The 18563-nt window shown below is 49.0% G+C and overlaps 1 protein-coding gene across 3 annotated transcripts in view; it reads left to right on the forward strand.

Annotated features, from left to right (window-relative positions):
* The first annotated feature begins 410 nt into the window (after positions 1 to 410).
* LOC122380154 (phospholipid phosphatase 1-like) overlaps positions 411 to 18563 on the forward strand; it is a 38053-nt gene continuing 19900 nt past the window's right edge. The window contains exon 1 of one of the 3 annotated variants that reach the window (XM_043363023.1): positions 411 to 766. In XM_043363023.1, coding sequence (XP_043218958.1) covers positions 732 to 766 — 35 coding nt within the window. In that variant the 5' untranslated portion in view covers positions 411 to 731. Of the gene's footprint in view, positions 767 to 7758; positions 7896 to 17625; positions 18432 to 18563 lie in introns of those variants that run through there. The other 2 variants (XM_043363022.1, XM_043363021.1) reach the window with 2 other exon arrangements.

The raw sequence follows: 18563 nt of genomic DNA on the forward strand, positions 1-18563 counted from the left end.
ACGATCTTTTTTCATACGATCCTCTCCTTTTAGGTCTTTGGCTTACGATCTTTGGTCGTACGATCTTTTGCGACATACAATATTCATCTTACGATAATTTTCCATGATACTTTTCCATCATATCTTTTGCTTTACGAACCTTTGCTTAAAAACTTAAGTTATCTGTAAATTGTTCTTAAGCGTGAGTGTGGAAATACCAAAAATTAATGCTGCTCAGGCTTTAGTACTATAATGTGAATGTTGTTGCGGATAAAACATGTTCCATCCATGTTATCTATGGTTAGGCAATAGGCATACGTATCGTCCAAACGATTAACCCATCCTTTAATAAAAAAAAGGTTCATTTAAGCAGTTTGTATCACATTGTAAATTTATTTCATCACACGCCGCATGACAGCAGTTGTTTCACTCCACTGCCCAAGTGGGGCGCCACCGCAGCCGACCACATGTGACAGGAACCGAACCGAACGGTAGCGGCCGGCCGAGCCGAGGCCCCACACAGTATAGAGGCGGCTGGCCCGCCCCTGGCATCGCTGAGCCGCCGGGCGGGTGTGTGTGGCTACTGGCTAGTGCTGAAACGGAAGGCATTGAGAACAATATAATTATCCGTGGGTTGCATTGGACCTTCCAAAGTATAAGCGAGTGAGAAAGGGTTCAATGTTCATGTGTCAACAGGTCAGTCTCCAAGGTCAGAGACACAAAAAGATCACAAGAGGCGCCGAGGACGTTGAATGAAAATAATGTCTCACACCGCATTGGAAGGAAGGTAAGCCTCATTTTCACTTCTGTAATCGTTCTCTGAGTGTTCTGGATGTTCATTGCTCATGTTTTATGTCTCTGCTAAATCTTATTCGGTTATATTGAAACGAGTGGTTGATGCTTGCGCACGTGTTACAGATGTTATGCAGGCTGCCAGCACTGAGTAATAGTTGATGCATGCGATGGCTCGTTCATGTTAGCGCATCGTCCTCTTATTGGCTGAATTCGACATTATTCATCCATCGAATCGTGTTCCTGCACACAACACCACGGCGAACTGTAGTTCCCCGTGAGCGGGGTCATCGTCTGGTGAATCCCAGACTGGCTGAAAGTACTGAGATAGAGCTGAGCCATGCCCTGGTCCTGCTGGCTGAATAATGAGCCGTTTCCTCGTCTCAACTGAGGGTGAGGCTGAGTCATCTGTAGCTGACCTTTGACCTCACTGATGACACAGAGGACACGTGCCACGTGTTTCGTGTCACGTGTCACGAGAGAGAGAGAGAGAGAGAGAGAGAGAGAGAGAGAGAGAGAGAGAGAGAGAGAGAGAGAGAGAGAGAGAGAAAGAGAGAGAAAGAGAGAGAGAGGAGAGGGAGAGAGCAGTGTGATGGAGAGACAGTGTGGCGCGTGCAGCCTGTTCAAAGTCCGGAAGTGACCAGTTTGTACAGCTCGTACAGGGGTAGGAGAGAGTGGGAGGGGAGAGACTGAGAGGGACAGAGGATGAAGGGAGGCGAGGACATAGGCAGCGGAACGGGGAGGGCACCGGCACTAGCCCTATGGACGTTGCATGGAAAGAATGGGACCAAAACTCGACAGTGCCCCCCCCCCCCCTTAATTGAAGGTGTTCCGCCGCTACTGCAGCCACAGGAGTTGAAATGGGCGGCGAGCTTCCGGGCCGCAAGATTCTTGTGCACGGGGCGGCTCCAGCTGGGCTTTCCGAGTCAATCCCGGTAAAGATAGCCATGTGTTTCACTTCTGTCCGATCCTGGCTGGACAGCTCGCTGCCGCATCTCGTGCTCAGTGAGTGTGGAGAGAGAACCTCGCTGCAGTGCTAGATGTGTCCGCCGGCGTTTGGTCGCCATCTAAGCCTGCCGACAATATCTTTGTGACGTTTACCGTTGTCCGGGATGAGAATGAAATTGACAGGATTTGTTTCTTTTTACTTCTGTCTTCTTTTCAATTCACAAAAATTGCTACAAACGTTTGGTGGTTTTCAAACCACCAAGACTCCACTAGGCATTTCCCATTTTATTGGTACAACAACGATACAAATCCTTGCCGAACGTCAACACTAACACAGACTTTTTAACCACAACAAACTTTTTCCGAAATGTATCGTCACCAATGCATGCAGCGTAATTAAACATTTAAGATACTTCAATCGATTTAAAAGGTAGGTACTGGTACAGGTTGATTTACCCAAATTTGTTCCGCTACCTTATTATCCGTATGTCTAGGTGACGTGAAGTTGAACTAAGTGTTATTGACAACAAAACACCGGATTGTGCATTATTAACCACGCATTCGAAACTATTAGCTCTGAGGTCATAAACTGTCAGGACTGAGCTGCTCAGCCATCCGTTCGATTTGCGGGGCTTGCCGTCCAGTTTTGCTGCTGAGAGAGGTCGGCGCCGTCACCAGTCGGGCTGGTGATGTAGAACTGGAACAGCACGATGACATAGGTCAGGACGGTGGCGGCGAGGGCCAGCAGGGTGGAGCGCTGCAGCCGGAACAGGCCCAGGTCGCCGAGCGCGGTCAGATCGCGGCCGACCGTCTCCCGGAACAGGCACAGCAGCTGGAACAGCTCGGGCCGCTGCCAGCGGGGCCGCAGCAGCAGGTCGCGCGTCTCGCCCACCGCAGACAGCACCAGCTGCGACAGCTCGCACGGCAGCGCGACCGCCACGGCCGCGCCCAAAGCGTAGCTCACGATCGAAGCTGCGTGATTTCCAGCGGTTCCGGACTGAACCGAGCCGATGGTGAGCATGACCAGCGCGATCAGCTGCAGCAGTCCAGAGAACATGAACAGGATCAGCTCGGGGCACATGACGTCAGTCAGTCGAGCGAAGGCCCGAGACAGGTCGTCCTGCAGGGTCCTCAGTGTGCCGAGCTCGGAATGTGTCGGGGGACGCTCTCCGTCGGCCACGGCTCTCAGACGAGCACCGATGGCTGAAAGTCCTGCAGAAATCTGCACAGCCGCAAAGGCCATCTTGAGTCCAATCATGTAAACGGCAAAGAGCAATACCCAAAGAGCGGAACAAAAGCAAACGTCAATTATGCATTGGAACGAAAAGGCCTTCTCACATCTCCCATTCATCAAAGGGATTGTCATTGACAATGTCAGTCCCAGTACTATCATAACTGCGAGCAGAAGCAATCGGTAGTGGTTGGACAACTTTGTAACAAAGTCTTTGCTTTCCTTCAATGCTGCGTGTTTCATTAGTTTATCGATGTCCAGAACCAGTTCTCCGTAAGCTCTACGTTTGAATATCAGGCATATCATCAGCGAGAGCCACATCAGGACAAACTGCAGGCCAAAGAAACCTGTGTATGAAGCCACGTAGACTAGGTTTTTACCGATCATGAGCAACATGATTCCGTACGAGAAGTTCATATAAACAAACATTGCAACAGCGGCCGTGCTGATCGAGCCAACAAAAGCCATGTGTAGGACGTCTCTCCATCCGTGGCGACTGCCACTGACCCCTACAACTTGCAGAAGAGTCAGCAGCAGCCGCGCCGAAACCGGCGCACTGTAGGCTGAACCGGCGGACGCCGTGGTAGGTCCACCCAGGGCCCGTCCGGAGTCCAAGGGAGGCCCACACTCGTCCACTCCAACTGCTGTTGGGTCTCCGGCTTCACCAACCCACTTGAGCTCGTTTTCACCCACCTTAGGCAGCAGCGTCATGGCCTGGCTCTTCGTGGGCGCTGCTAACGGCTGGCCGAGGTGGTTCGAGTGGCGGTAAAAACCTGCCTGAGGGTGGATCTGACCTGACCTGACCGGCGTCCGGACACCAACGAGCAGCGGCCGGCCGGCTGGTCGTCGATCTGCGTTGTCTCTTTGCACACCGTTCGGGGGTCAGTTGGCGTTTCCACAGCGTTACCAGGCCAACGGTGATGGCAAACGCTCGTCTGGCCTACAGGCATTAGTCTTGGCCTCGGCGGGCATTGTCGTGGCATCGCTGAAGACCATTGACCAGCCTTCCGGCTGAGTTTGCCCATGCTTGTCGGGGCAGTGCAGACGGCACAACGTCAAATATTTGTTGTCGATGCTGCTAACAGAACCATTGATCAAAACGACAGCATAAAGCGAGAAAACGATTATTGACCAGAGGTTTGAATGCTATGGACGGACATCCATATGGAGGCATCCTGTACAACATGTCTTGTAACCTACACATAGGTATATTACCTCGATTGCACTGTGGTAGGTACGTGATAACCTTAAAATGTAACACCATATGCACGGCGGTTGTTTTGAATTGTAGATAATAAAGATGTCCCTTTTCATGAAAGCACAACTGCCAATGCATAAATGCACAAAGTGTGGTACTGAAATCATATTCAGTGCAACTGGCTTTTTCTGAATACAAGAAAACAATATTTACTAGAGCTAATCATAAGGTACTTACATAACACATACCTATGTACGATTCTACCGCCGAGATCATGAGCTGAATATCCTGTTTTTATATTTATTCCGTTATTCTGGTATGTGCCTATGACAACAAAAACACCGAATTATGCGGCACGTTCATTCCAGTTCCTTCATCTGCATGGCTTATTTCCGTGACTTATGACTAACTAGATATACAGCGAGTATCACCAATAGCTGAAGGCTACTCCTGTCCAATGGAGACAACGGGCGAATGGTTCGAGCCGCATTTCCATTCCGCTTCGCACCTGACCGTTTGGATCAGTGTTAACCCTATTCCTGGCGGGCTCCGCCGGGACAAGAAACTGGCGGGGGGGCCGATTCGGCCCCCCCTTGAGATCTCAAAAACTACACATCGCAGCGACAAACGGTAAACGGCATCGGATACGCACGGTCAAGATCTACAATTTTTACTAAGGTCATTTTCAGGTCAGGTCAAAAATGACGTCACAGGGGTCGAAAAAGTCAAAATGGCGGCGCTAGATATGGAGAGAGTTTTTCTCGAATAACTTTCGAATTAGTCAAGCTAGGAACAAACTAAGGGCATCATCATGATCCTCTCGTCAATCCGCATCGAATGATATATATGTTGACCTCGAAAGGTCAAGGTCAAAGGTTGACCTCAGGTCACGTGACCTCGAGGTCATCATGTATATCATTCGATGCGTCTTGACGAGCTGAACACAATGAGACCATCCACGCGTCTGTATCTTGTTCCTGTACGGAGTTATTGGCCAAAAACCTTTGGTGACCTTTGATGACGTCACATGACCTCACAGCTGCCCAACAGCAAAACAGACCTCAAGGTAGTGAAGGTTGATCGTATATGAAGTCATGTATGGTATATGGGGCCATTCCGACCCGTTTTAGTGGTAAAAACAGGGAGTTGATTTTTCCCCCATTGACTTATAATGGGGAGGTCGCGAAACTGACTGACCTGACCTTAGGTCACCGATATCAAAATTCCGAGATATGCAAATTGCACATACTGGTACCCTAACTAAAGCCTGAAGAGAAGAAATTGCTCGGTCAAAAACTCTAGCTCTGGCTTGATTGCAAACTTTTCTGAGGTAGGGTCACCAAACCGCCTCTGGTGACCTGACCTGAGGTCAGATCAACTCAAAGTTTTCAGACATGTTGCGTAGAAGCCTTTTAGGAAAAGTCAGAAAATTTGAGCTTCCTAGCTCAACGCGTTTGGGAGAAATAACCAAAAAACCTCAGGGGGGGGGGGGCTCCTGAGGCCCCCCCCCGCCAGGAATAGGGTTAAGTCTGTCACGTATTCCTCTTACTATTCTTAATTTATGATCTTGATGGCTATTAATATTTATTTTGAGAATAAATGTATAAGCTAATGCTGAATTTGTACGTTTTTGTTTATTTTTCTTGAATTCAAATTTAATTACGTGGGTACCTCACAAGCTTCTGGTGACCCATTTGTGAGACGGTGATCTGCGTTATGCCTTTTTATCGCCGTGTTATGCTTATGCTTATGCTTATGCTTTTTATCGCCTGCGTTATGCCTTAGTGAATGTTTATCACGCGCACGATCGATCCCCCTGAACCATGAACAGACACACACGTCACACAAACACACACATGGAAACAAACGCGTCTGACGTCAGTTCACTGGGCCACTGTGAGGAGGTTACTGCTGTTCAGTTGTTCAATACTCTCTCAGTAATGTTATGTTCTTGGGTCTTGGGAGGCGTTGCTCTACAGTGTATGTAAAACACGGCTTGGTCTGAGACCATTAGGTACCATTGAGGTAGACCGATGACGCCTAAATTTGTAATCACAATTAGTCGAATAACAGTGTATTTTAATGAGCTATTTTTAATGACGCTCTCGTATTTTATTTTAAATGTTGCCATTTTCATTAATGGGACAGAATTGTTTCGCGAATGTTCCAATCGCCTCCAGTTTCAGAACTATAAGGACGATTATTTCTCGAAGAGTCACGTGTAAGCATGCATGCAATTGAACATTATATATATCCCACTACAATGAATCACACCACATTAGTGCTTATTACAGTGATTCGGCTTACGGGAGAGCCGTGCAGCCGCTCTTATAGATACGGTGTGTACAGTGACGCGTCCGAAAATGTCTTTATAGAGCGTCATTCGTTCATGAATGATATCCATTGATGAATCTATTGCAGGGTTCCTTTGTTGGCATTAGGTTGAATAAGCCTAATCTACAGTGTATACTATTTTCCAATAATTTATTTCGTTGATAAGGGTGAAGATTATATTCAATTATTCGCTGTTTACTGTTAGGTAACATTCCCTCCCAATCTTGCCAATGCTATTTTATTGTTATGTAAAAAATAAAAATATATATGTACGTCTAGCCTTTACAAATGATCCGCCCTTTCACAAGCAGCCTTGGTATTGGCGCATGGCGCAACCTAAAATAATTGGTTTTGTCTTTGGAACCAATTATTTTTAATCCAGGTATACATAGGAACAAAATATGTAAAAGCTGACGGCAAATTCATCATATGCATTTTGAGCAGCATGATAGATGAATGCAAATTGCAACATGTTGGCCTTGCATGGTCTTGCTATTTCAAGCTGGAAAGTGCACTGTGCAACGCACCTGTTGTCCGGACCTCAGCATCTTACGTTTAAATCGGCTATTAAGAATTTAGATAAGCAAAACAGTGATCTTTTTTACTAAATAAAAAGTAGACCAATTAAAAGTATGTCAGCAAAAAAACTTATATTTTGTGCACTTACTATCATTGTTTTAGGCATTGCCAATGGAATCAAAATCGCTAAGGCGCACGCGAAGATAACTATGGCCAATGGCTCCTGCCATTGGCCATAGTCATCTCCGTCAGGGGCAAAGGGGGAGCACAAACTTGCTACGAACAGCCGACTTGATTCAACTGCCGGGCGCCCTGCCATTGAACCATTAGTGCAGCATTCCGTTTTGTAGTTCTTTTGCGCTGGCTCGCATATCGCATTTCAACAAAACCCTTACTTGCTTAACACAAATGGTTCTGAACCTCTCGGAACAGAGAAGTAACTGAATTCATTACAAGATGGTGCACCGCCAGCACGCCGCAATGAGCATCATTTGGCCATGTCACGTGAGTCAGGACGCACATGCATCTGCACCCGTTTCCCACTACTCATAACTAAACCTATTACTAATATTTCACCGGACTAAGCCCATTACCCCTAACTAAACCTATTACCAATATTCCAGCGGCCGATCTAATTGCCGCGGCGGTTGGTCATCCCACCCGACCTGCGCGCCGGATGTCCCCTCGCGCCTCCCCCCCCCGGTCCCCCCTCCGGCGAGAGATAAGGCGGTAGACGCGTCGGCGACGAGCTGAGAAGCAGCGTCGCCAGTGGCTCGTCGGGAGCTCTTCAGAGGTGACGGTGAACGCTGCAGCGACGACAGGCATGGAGGACCGGCCGACCACGCCTCTGACCATGGAAGAACGCGCTGAGGTCAAGGTCAGGTTCGACCCGAGGTTAGTTGAAGGCACTTATCATGGATAGGCGAATCTAGTGGTGGCCCGGTGCTAATTTGAGGTTGTGAGATTTATTACACTTTGTATCCTGCTTGCCTATGGCCGGAAACACGGTACGAGTATAGCCATCAAGTAAAAGTATGTGGGTCTTGTATCTATGGCTCTGAGCTTCTGTGTCAATTCATAAGCATTATTTGTTCGGGTTATGAAAATTTTGTTAGGTATTTGTGTTGAGTCATTTCGTTGACTTTGTCGAATGTTTATTATTTAACCCGCGCCCCGCTGGGGGGCATAGTCTGCCCCCCTCCCGCTTTTCGCCAATAACTTCTAAACGCGTTACGCCAGCGACGTCAAACTTACAGTACCTTATCATACATCAATTTGACACGTTCCCTGAAAATTTGAGCGAAATCCGTCGGAATTTTTTGAGAAATTGACGTTTTAGTGACGTCATGTTCGCTATTTTCGCCTCAAAAACGGCAAAATTTCAAACGTCGCTAACATCTTCATTTTTAAAGGAATCAAAACGTAACAAAAAAGGTAATACGTGATTCTACTTTCTCTATCAAATGGCTATCTCGGTTTTTTTGAAAATTTGGGATTTTGGCCCAATTTAAAAAAAACTGACTTTTTTGGAAAAATTATTATAAAATCCAAAACTTTGAGTGTATCGAAAAAACCGGAATATATGTCAGAGAACTGAAGTGGTTTATGTGCACCTACATACCAATTTTTAGAAGAATCTGTTCAAAAGTGTGGGAGTTATTCAAAATTTTATGACGTCACAAGTCACAACACACAAAAATTTTGAAAAATGATTTTTTTGAAGTTCTAGACCGCGTACGGGAACAAAAATAGCACCATTCGATTCGCCGTGAAAAACTGCATCAGATAGACACCTATTGAGTGTGCCTATTGAATTCTATGAGTAAAATGGTCCATAAAACATGTGTCGCACATGCCCTTTTCTATATTTTGTTTTTGGTGACCTGACCTGACCTGACCTGACCTTGATCTTGACCTTTGAATGACATTGTATGCAACGAACATTGTCTTGGTAGTCTAAGAACACGTTTTGGGCAATCAGTCTCAGTCCATTCTTCGGCAACTACGGTGCAAGGCCGATACTGTAGAAACTGGCATTTTGTACCCTTGACCTGACCTTGACCTGACCTCTGACCTACTTGAGCAAAAAAAATGGGCTCTTAAGATCCGCCTTGTTGAGAGCTTTCGATTGCCGTTTTCCCCGTCTTTCTACGACCATCGATTCGGAAGTTAGATAGGGGGGCAGAATCTGCCCCCCCCCCCCAGCAGGGCGCGTATGGCTGAATAGCTCAGCGGGGCGCGAGCTATTCAGAGTCCTAATTATCCATCCCCACTACCTATTCAAATGAGCAATAGTTTTTTATCTCGTTTCTTTTAAGACGAAGCTTTTTTCAAAGCATCGAAAAGCTTTCGAGAGATGATAATGCATAGACGTCTATACCTATCTATTTTGCATCGCAACAACGGTCTTTATGCTAACTAGTAACTACTTAGTAACCCATGGTTTTGCAGTTGATAAGCGAATAATCCTCATTTAATTTTCATGGTAAATGCATTGCATTATGCACCGAGGCGAGGCTTTATCGTCAATTCGAACGCAACATGCTGAGGACATCCCACTGGTTTCATCACACCCGGCTGTCCTGGAAATCCACTATCATGGGACCGCGCGTCACACTTCTTGCCCGGACTACCATGAATTCCTTAAATCTGTTGGAAGACATTGCTAATTATTTAACCATGAAGTGCTAGGTAACTAAAATGTTTTTCAAGCTTGAGCTAGAAAATGATCAGGAGCTACCATGTGGTCACCTCAGTTGAACATAGATATTTACGACAACGTTGATGCTTATATCACGTCGGAGCGTGGTGCACCGCTTTCACATATCGTCTAAAACTTATATCATAAGTGACGAGAGATAGCCTATCTTGCAGATAAGATAACCCCACGGCGGGCGCTCCACCAAGCCCGCTGCAGACGTCCATGCCGGGTGTGTTCGGTTGTGTCAGATCAGCCCTGTTTGGTGCCCGCTAAACCGGGAAACGTTTGGAAGACGGACAGACGTCGCGCTGTTCCAGTTCTGGACCACTGATAACGCGCCACTGTACGCCACTGGACCACTGTGCTGAAAGCCACAGTTTGTTCGGCTCGCAATATTTGTGCCGAGATTTGACCGGGGCCACTGTGCGTCCCAAAACTAGTAGAAGCGGATTCGGGAGTGCTGGCACCACCTGTAGCTGCATGGTGTGAAGTGCGATAAAGGAGGTCAAACGCTCAACTGAGTGGCATAACTGATTTTGTGAAGCTAGCCTTTTTCTGCAGCAAGACTCTGGCTGCGAATGAGTTTCTTTTTGCATTAATCGGCGTAAGATTGGGAGATAGAAAATAAGAATAACATGTTTTCATTTATTGCATTGTGTAGGCCGCCATATAATGCCCATCTTTCCTGAGGCTGTATGAATAATTGAATATTACAGAGATCGTACAAACTACAAAAGATTCACCAGTTAAAAGACCAGTACACAATTCAGCGATAGCCGATACCGCTATCGCCATCCCACTTTTCCTCATTTCCTGAAGCCAAGTCCACCTCGCCGGGTGTGTATGTATACCTACTAGTATATGAGTATATGCTGTATAGGCTAGGACACAGACACGAACAAGGCATCTTACTGTTCAAAATTTACCTTTTCTAAGTCTGTTCGTCTGTGGACGGACAGACGAACAGACAGACAGACAGACAGACAGACGGGACAAGCAGACGGAAGGACAGAACAGACAGAGAGGCAGACGGACGGGACAGACAGACGGAACAGATAGACAGACAGACAGACAGACAGACGGGACAAGCAGACGGAAGGACGGAACAGACAGAGAGGCAGACACGCGGGACAGACAGACAGACGGGACAAGAATAGACGGACAGGAAGACGGGACAGACAGACTGACGGGAGAGACAGACGGAACACACAGACGAGACGGGACAGGCAGACGGAACAGACCGACGGGACTGACAGACCAATGGGAGAAACAAACCGACAGGACAGGACACGATGGAGTGTCCATGGATGGATGTGGATTGTGTCCATCCATGGACGTTGAAGTTCTGATTTGTTGGTGCAGTGTGATATGTGTGATAGGTATTTTGGTGTGTCATGAGTCTGGGTTAGGCGACAAGTGGAGATCAGGTGGCAGCAAGTGGCATCAGATGTCAGCTGTGGTTTAGTTTATTCAGTTGGTGTATGCTGGTGAACGATCAGGGTCCGCAGCCTGACTTCCCGCGCCCTATAGCTGAGGTCGCCAGTGCAGGGGTCATGCGGAACACAGCTGCGATGTGGCTTGTCTGTGCGGTGCCGGTGGGAGGTAGAGACTAGGGGGCGAGAGAGAGAGAGAGAGAGAGAGAGAGAGAGAGAGAGAGAGAGAGAGAGAGAGAGAGAGAGAGAGAGAGAGAGAGAGAGAGAGAGAGAGAGAGAGAGAGAGAGAGAGAGAGAGCGAGAGAAGAGCGAGACTGGCTGATACGTTAAAAGACAAGTAAATAAGGGGATTTTAAGAAAGGGAGCGATGCTCATAGACAGACAGACAAGCCAGAAAAGACTTTTCGGTGCGGTTATTCCACCCTATTATACGAGTATACCTATTCTGTCCTGTAGGATACAATATTCCTTCGTCGTTTCGCATCCCACCTATCCGCTCGCATGCTATTTTGCGTTCACAGTAGGGGAGAGTGGGGCAATGGCGACACCATAAGCATTTTGCTCAATAGCTTAGCTATTTGAAGCTATTTTATGGTGATTTTGACTGTGGTTATAGCCAAAGGAATACGCTTTCAGATAGCACCCAGTTTTAGTATCTCAGATCACTGATGACAGATTCAGAGCCTACGCGAAAATGTGGTGAAAAATGGAGGTGCAAAAAAGCGAGGGGTAATGCCGGCCACTAAGTGCAATAGCACAAAAGTCGAAATATCGTCACTGATATTCATCCTTAAACCGTTCTTTCGATGGAAATTTAAGTGAGAATTAAGAAACGACAACTGTATTCAGCAGTTAACAGTACACTGCACTGCAACACAACACTGCACTCGCTGCATCACAACAGCGCGGCGCCAACAGAGCAGCAAACTAACACAACCGTAAACACAGCAAGCAAACTAACACAGCCGTAAACACAGCCACCGGAAACGTTGAGCTTTAACGACAGAAGTCGCAAACAAGACCGCGTGGAGTCATTCCGGACACGTGTCCGGTATTACCCCGAGGTCAAGGCCGTATAAGTTAGGTAAGATCGTCCGGGCTCGCTAATGTTACAAATCTGCAACACTACGGTGACGTCACCGGGGCATACGCTCCCTGGCTCGATCCGGACCCTGATGCGGCGGCTGCAATCGCTGCTAATCGAAAAATTATTTGTGCAATAGCGCTTTAAAATGACTTTAAAAAGGGGGAGAATATGATGGCAAAATAATTATGAGAATCCCTTGTCCTGACTGGGATTGTACGACACCGCCACCTAGCGGACAATGCCGTAATTAGGGTTGAGTTGGAGATCGCCAGGTGGCTTGTCAGTAAGCTGTCAGCCGGACAGGAGAGGGGCCGTCATGCGCTTAATATTATGTAAACGCCAGATCATGCTCAGGAAAATGCGACACGCTTAAAAACGGTCATTTATCTCGAAAAAGATGCGGTGCCCTGTGGTGATATGGCCCACATGACTCGGCACCCGTAGGCCGTATACGGCCTACGGGTCCCGAGTCATCAGGGGCCTTATAAGGCCCCTGTGGTCACCGGCAGCTCCCAAGGCTCCTACGGACACGATACATGCTTCGAAAATCGCTAGACAAAGGACTCAAGGGCGCAGCCAAGGGTGGAGGGGCTCACCGGGCTTTAGCCCCTCCCAAATCTAGCAGGCGCCCTCTGGAAAGACGCCATCCACGAGCATTCTGTGCGCCGATGGCGCATTTTCAGTGTCCAGCACTCTAGTCGCCCTCGACGGTAAGCCATTGCGACGTCATCATGCGGTACTGGCGCCCAGATTTACAATTTTATATCTCTTTGTGGGTGAAGATGCACCCACAATCCTGAAATGCCGGATATCCACTCCCAATCTCCTGACCATCTAGCGCCCTCGGCTCACCTTCAGCGCCCTTCTGTCTGCTCGGCGCCCTTCTGATCTGTCGGCGCCCTTCTCGACCTTCAGCGCTCTCCTGGCCTGTCGGCACCCTCCTCACATTCGGCGCCCTCCGGGCAGACCAGTTAGCGCCCTCATGGACATTATCACACAGCATCCTCCTGATCTGTCTCGCCCTCCACACTTGTCAGCGCCCTCCTGACCTGGCAGCACCCTCCTGACCTGGCAGCGCCTATCGTATTATAGCGCCCTCCTCACCGTACAGTGCCCTCCTGACCTGTCAGCTCCCTCCTCATCCTCCTCACTGTATAGCGGCCTCCTAACCATACAAAGCCCTCCAGACCGGCGCCCTCTACGTTCAGCGCCCTCCTGACAAGTCGGTGCCCTTTTCACCGCAGACTGATCCTGATCTGTCGGCGCCCTCCTGACCATACATCGCCTTCCTCACCTTGTCCGCGCCCTCCTCTTTTTACAGAGTCCTCCTGACCTGTCAGCGCCCTCTTCACTCGTATAGTGCCCTTCTCATCGTACAGCATCCTCCTCACCATGGGCGCCCTCCTGACCTGTCGGCGCTCTCCCCACCATACAGCGCCCTGCTGCCTTGTCGGCGCCCTCTTCACGGACAGCGTTCTCCAGATCTGTCGCAGTCCTTATCACCGTGCAGTGCCCCCCTGACCTGTCAGCTCCCTCGCCTGTCGGCGACATCTTCGCGTTCAGCGCCCTCCTGACCAGCCTGCGCCTTTTGCAACGCATAGCGCCCTCATCACCATGCATCGCCCTCCCGACCAGTCAGCGTCGCCGTTCATCGTACAACACCCTCCTGACCCGTCGGCGCCCTCCTCACAACACACCGCCCTTCTGACCGGTAAGCGTTCTCCTCACCATGCAGACAATGCAACACGACAATTAGGAAAGCATTAAGTAGCCTATTATGTTTAACCCTCGCCGGCACAGGCCATTTTGCGTCATTCGACGGCACAAGGGTGGTACGACCCCCCTCGCGTTTGGCCCCTGATTGAGCTAGAGCTTCGCGGAAAAACGAGCATGTTGCCCGTCACGAGAGGAGGCCGATGATATCCAATTTTATGATCCTAGGTCATTGGGTGACCTTCCAGGTCCGGCCAATGACCCAAAAATCAGGAATATCGGGACCTGTTAGAAAGTCGTAAAAAGTGGCTGCTATGAAGTTCTCCGGGGTGCTGATCACGAATATCGTGTTAGTTTTGATCAGAGATGATGTCTTTAAGCATTTAGACCAGGTCGGGTCAGGTCAGGTCAGATCAACCGGTAGGGGTTGTGACGGGTATTCGTAGTACGTGTCAACCGCCTCTGACAGCTTCGTAACATGTTACGAAGGCACCAAAACTACTTCGTAAATGTTCAAATGGTTGCTAAATTCGAATTCAGCTCCAAAAACTAGCCTAGAAACATGTAAAACTCGAAAAAGTGAACCGAGGTCACCCGAGGTCACCAAAGGTCAGTGACCTGACCTGACCTTCAGGTGACCTTGACATCCACCCTAATGCATGGGAGCAACATCAAATCACGTGTTTGAACGTTTGAAACCACGAAAACTTGCAAACGCGCGGCAATGCGAGCCGACATACGCCGAATCGCGATTCCGGCCAAACATGGTCTCGGAAAGTAGGTCACAGGTCAAAGGTCATTTGAGTCAGGGTCATGAAATTTTCATGGTAGGTGTACAATTGATCAATGCGAGGGTACTGAAAGTTTCGTCGCGATCGGCCGCTTTTTACGCGAGTTATTCGCGAAAAACCTTAGGGGGGGGGGGTTGCATCAACTCAACTCCCTGTGCCGGCTCGAGGGTTAAAGTGATTTTAGGCGCAAAGTAGTAATGAAGCAATTTCCGGAAAGTAAAAGGATGACAACGTTTCCAGCGTTTCCGGAACGTTTCCGGAAAGGAACTTGTTTACAACCGTGACCCTCAAAATCGTATTCAAGGCCAAACTTGCGGGGAAGGCCAGCTGACAAGTGTATGCCCCCGTGACGTCACGGGTAATGTTGAACAGTCGGGCGCCCGGCACATAGGAAAGCTCGGGATGACAGCCCCCTGCCCGAGGTCAGCTTTATTTTAAGAAAGCAGGCAGCAGCCAAAGACATTGCGCCGCAAACGCCTCACATCCAGCAGTCGCCTAAGAAAGGCTTAATTGAAGGCCATTGCAAAGCAGCACTTCTGAAAATGCGTTAACACATTTCACAGTCAGCAAATAGATGCAACAAAAATTAAAAATCAGATACGAAAAACACATTTAACGCTATAAAAATGAAAATAATGGAGGCGGAGCTACCGTGACAAACTTGCACCACGTGCTAGAATGGCGCTCAAGTGAAATGTAAACAACATCAGCTGATTAGTGATGGACAAAGTACTCACTAGAGATGGGTGGCCGGCATTACCCACCGTCCGCCATTGCCCCACTCTCCCCTATTAGTGGTTCACAGTATATTGTGAACTATAAAATTGGCGCAGTTCTCATCGCTCGGGTATTTACGTCAGCCTGATAGGTGATCGCCGACCCCGCCTCCATGGCGGCCCTGACTATCAGTGATAGCTATATCCACATGCCATATGAGACTTAAAGATACCATATCAGTCAGTGACCGCGGTGCGATATCTGGAGCCAGCGCGAGGCGCGCCCGGCAGATTGTGTTGCCGATTTGGGGGATGTTTTTGTGTTTCTGTTCTGATGGCTGGTGCTTGTCTGGTGCATCTCAGATATACAGTTGGCAGGCTTGTGCGAATGACGCCTAAATATACCTAGTTATTTTGAGCTAGGTCTTGCTGTTATGCTACTTATACCTATGGCAAAAATGACACTCGGTGAGAACCGTGAAACTAATCCTGATATTGTGCCTGACATGTGGGTATGTGTAAAATATGCCTACCTACCTACATATATTGCGGTCCCAGATCAGCTTGCTGCCATGTTCTTTGCAGCATGATTATATAATAACTTACATAAGAGTAGTCTTCCAAGTGGTTATATACTTATTACTTGGTTCGACTACAGCTCAATGTTCCCACATTCCGGAAATGTTGTCTATGTCTACATAACCTTGCAAGGTTCATAAGCGACATAAATGTCCCGTGTCTGATGACTGAGCCAGCCCCTGACCCAGTGAACGAGTTTGTTTATCTCTCTCCGTAACGTGTCCAAGATTGATGCGCCAGGGCTGCGTTTGTTATTGCATCGCCGTCGGGTCGTCGCCCCAGCTAACACCCTGTCGCGTTATCGCACGTTATCTTTGCACCGTCCATTTAGTCATCAGCCAACACCACGTCCAGGCACTGCTCGTAGGAAAGCTGTATAGACTCGCTCCCGAGCATAAATGCATGCGGCCTTGCTGTCGACACTCAGCGGCACTACTTGATGCCGACTATTTACCGTACCACGTGACAGTTTTGTGTGTGTGACGTGTGAGTCACTCAGTCACGTGACATGTCGAGCGGCCGACCACTGGGGCTGCGGTTCAGGGTTACCAAAGCTTGGGATTTGTCCCAAGATCTTGGGATATTGAACCCGACCTTGGGACCTTGGGATTCAACAGCAAACCTTGGGATTTGTCCCGAGCTTACGACTCCCGCTAATTTTAGCACATTTTTTTCATCATTGGAACAAGGAAAAGTATGAATAAAGACCAAACAAAAGAATCAGGAACACATCTAACACAACTTAATTGTTTTTTTTTTTTGTAAACCGTCCTTTTTGGCCGAACACAACCGAGCGTTCTTTCGTTTGGTTTCACTGTACCTTACCAAGCAACCAACGAAGCACGAATAAGTTATCCTTATTTGACGCGTCTTCACTTGGTTTCTCCCGTCTCAGCTCTCAAGTGAGGCAGTTAGCGAAATACCCAGTGGCTTCCGCGTCGATTAACACCCGACCTGGCCGCCTGTTTGCGAATTGCGACGCCCGACGGATCGGAGGCGGTCGGCGGATCCAGCTCAGAGTTTTTTTTTTTTTTTGGGGGGGGGGCAAACCATAAAATTTATCGATTCTTTCCATGCATCGTCCATAGGCGTAATGTTAAAATTATGCCATTTGGGGGGGGGGCAAATGCCCATTTTGCCCCCTCCCCCCCTTGGATCCGCCACTGCGACGGATCATGCTTCAACTCGTATCGTATTGCGGCCGGCGGGCGGCGGCGACGCCCTCGACCCGTCTCGAGTTCGGCTCGTCTTTCTGGAGAGTGGAGGGTGCAGGCTCAGAAGGTCAGAAGTCAGAACTCAGTGTCGTCTGTGAGTGAACGTGCAAGGGAGCGACTGCGGCTGTCTCTGTACCTATGCCTGCGTGTGTAACTGTGCCGAATGCAAGATATGTTAACGATATTGATTTATTTAGTCAACCAAAGATTTGAAAATACGTCAAATACACTTTGTTTGCTCTATATTTGGTTTCTATAGACCTTGGGATGCACATTGGGCTTTGATCCTGTCGACCTTGGGATATGGAGCTCGATTTTGGGAAATTCGCGCGGCGATCTTGGGATTTAGAAAAATTCTCGTTGGTAACCCTGCTGCGGTTCGTGACGCCCACTCTAAAACTAGACTGGCGCCGGGCCGGACCGGGCCGGACCGGGGCGGCGGCGGCGGCGGGGCGGCGCTGGACCAGTGCTGGCCTAGAGACCGCGGAGCACGGAGTTCAGTGGCTCCAGCGGCCGGTGCTCCGCCGTAAGCCACTCACGTGTCGCTCGCTGTTTGTGGCGATAAGAACTAGAGAGAGGATGGGTCGCTCGTGACCTTGAGAGGTGCTGAGGCGGGTCCCCGACCGCTCCTGAGGTCCCGACTAGTGTGTGACAGCGGTTCCAGCCCGGCTGCGGGAGTGTGAGACGAACGGAGAACGCCCTTAGTGCTGTGATCAGCCTGTGGGCGTGAAAAGATACAGCGCGGAGACGGCGCGCCTGCGTTGTGTGGACGACAGGGAGGTGTATACTGTGTGCGCCAGTGCGAGGAATCACGGACTGTGCCTGTGCGTTCTGCGCGTGGCTGTGCCGTGAAGCGAAGCTAGCGAAGTACCCTGAGCGTGAATCGGAGAGTGAATGTGTCAGCAACTGAAGGCTCTGTGAACTCAAGGCCGAGGGTCTGTCCGTCGAGACCGAACGCTATATTGCAGTCAACTGTGACGGAATCAGGGCCACCACATCGCACATGCTCAACAAGCAGCTGCAATCGCTCACCAACGGTTTTGAGCGGGTCCTACAGGGGCACTTTCCTTACTGGTTTTAACTCACACACCCGTGTGGGTACCGATAGCTCACAACTGAATTGTGATGGTGGTGCCGTGCGCACTCTCCTGTGAGTCTGAGCCACGGGGCTCGACCACGGCGATCGCTGGCATAGAGTAAGTATAAAGTTAAAAAGTCACGTCATGTGTGACAAGGCATGCTGTGAAAAGGCGGTGAGCTCATCCTGCGGTGCAGTAACAGAGCGAGCTAATGCCAAAGGACAATGGTAAAATGGGACGGAGTTAGTA

This window comes from Amphibalanus amphitrite, unplaced genomic scaffold (assembly GCF_019059575.1).
Source record: "Amphibalanus amphitrite isolate SeventyFive unplaced genomic scaffold, NRLGWU_Aamphi_draft 000092F_arrow, whole genome shotgun sequence".
NCBI lineage: Eukaryota > Metazoa > Arthropoda > Thecostraca > Balanomorpha > Balanidae > Amphibalanus > Amphibalanus amphitrite.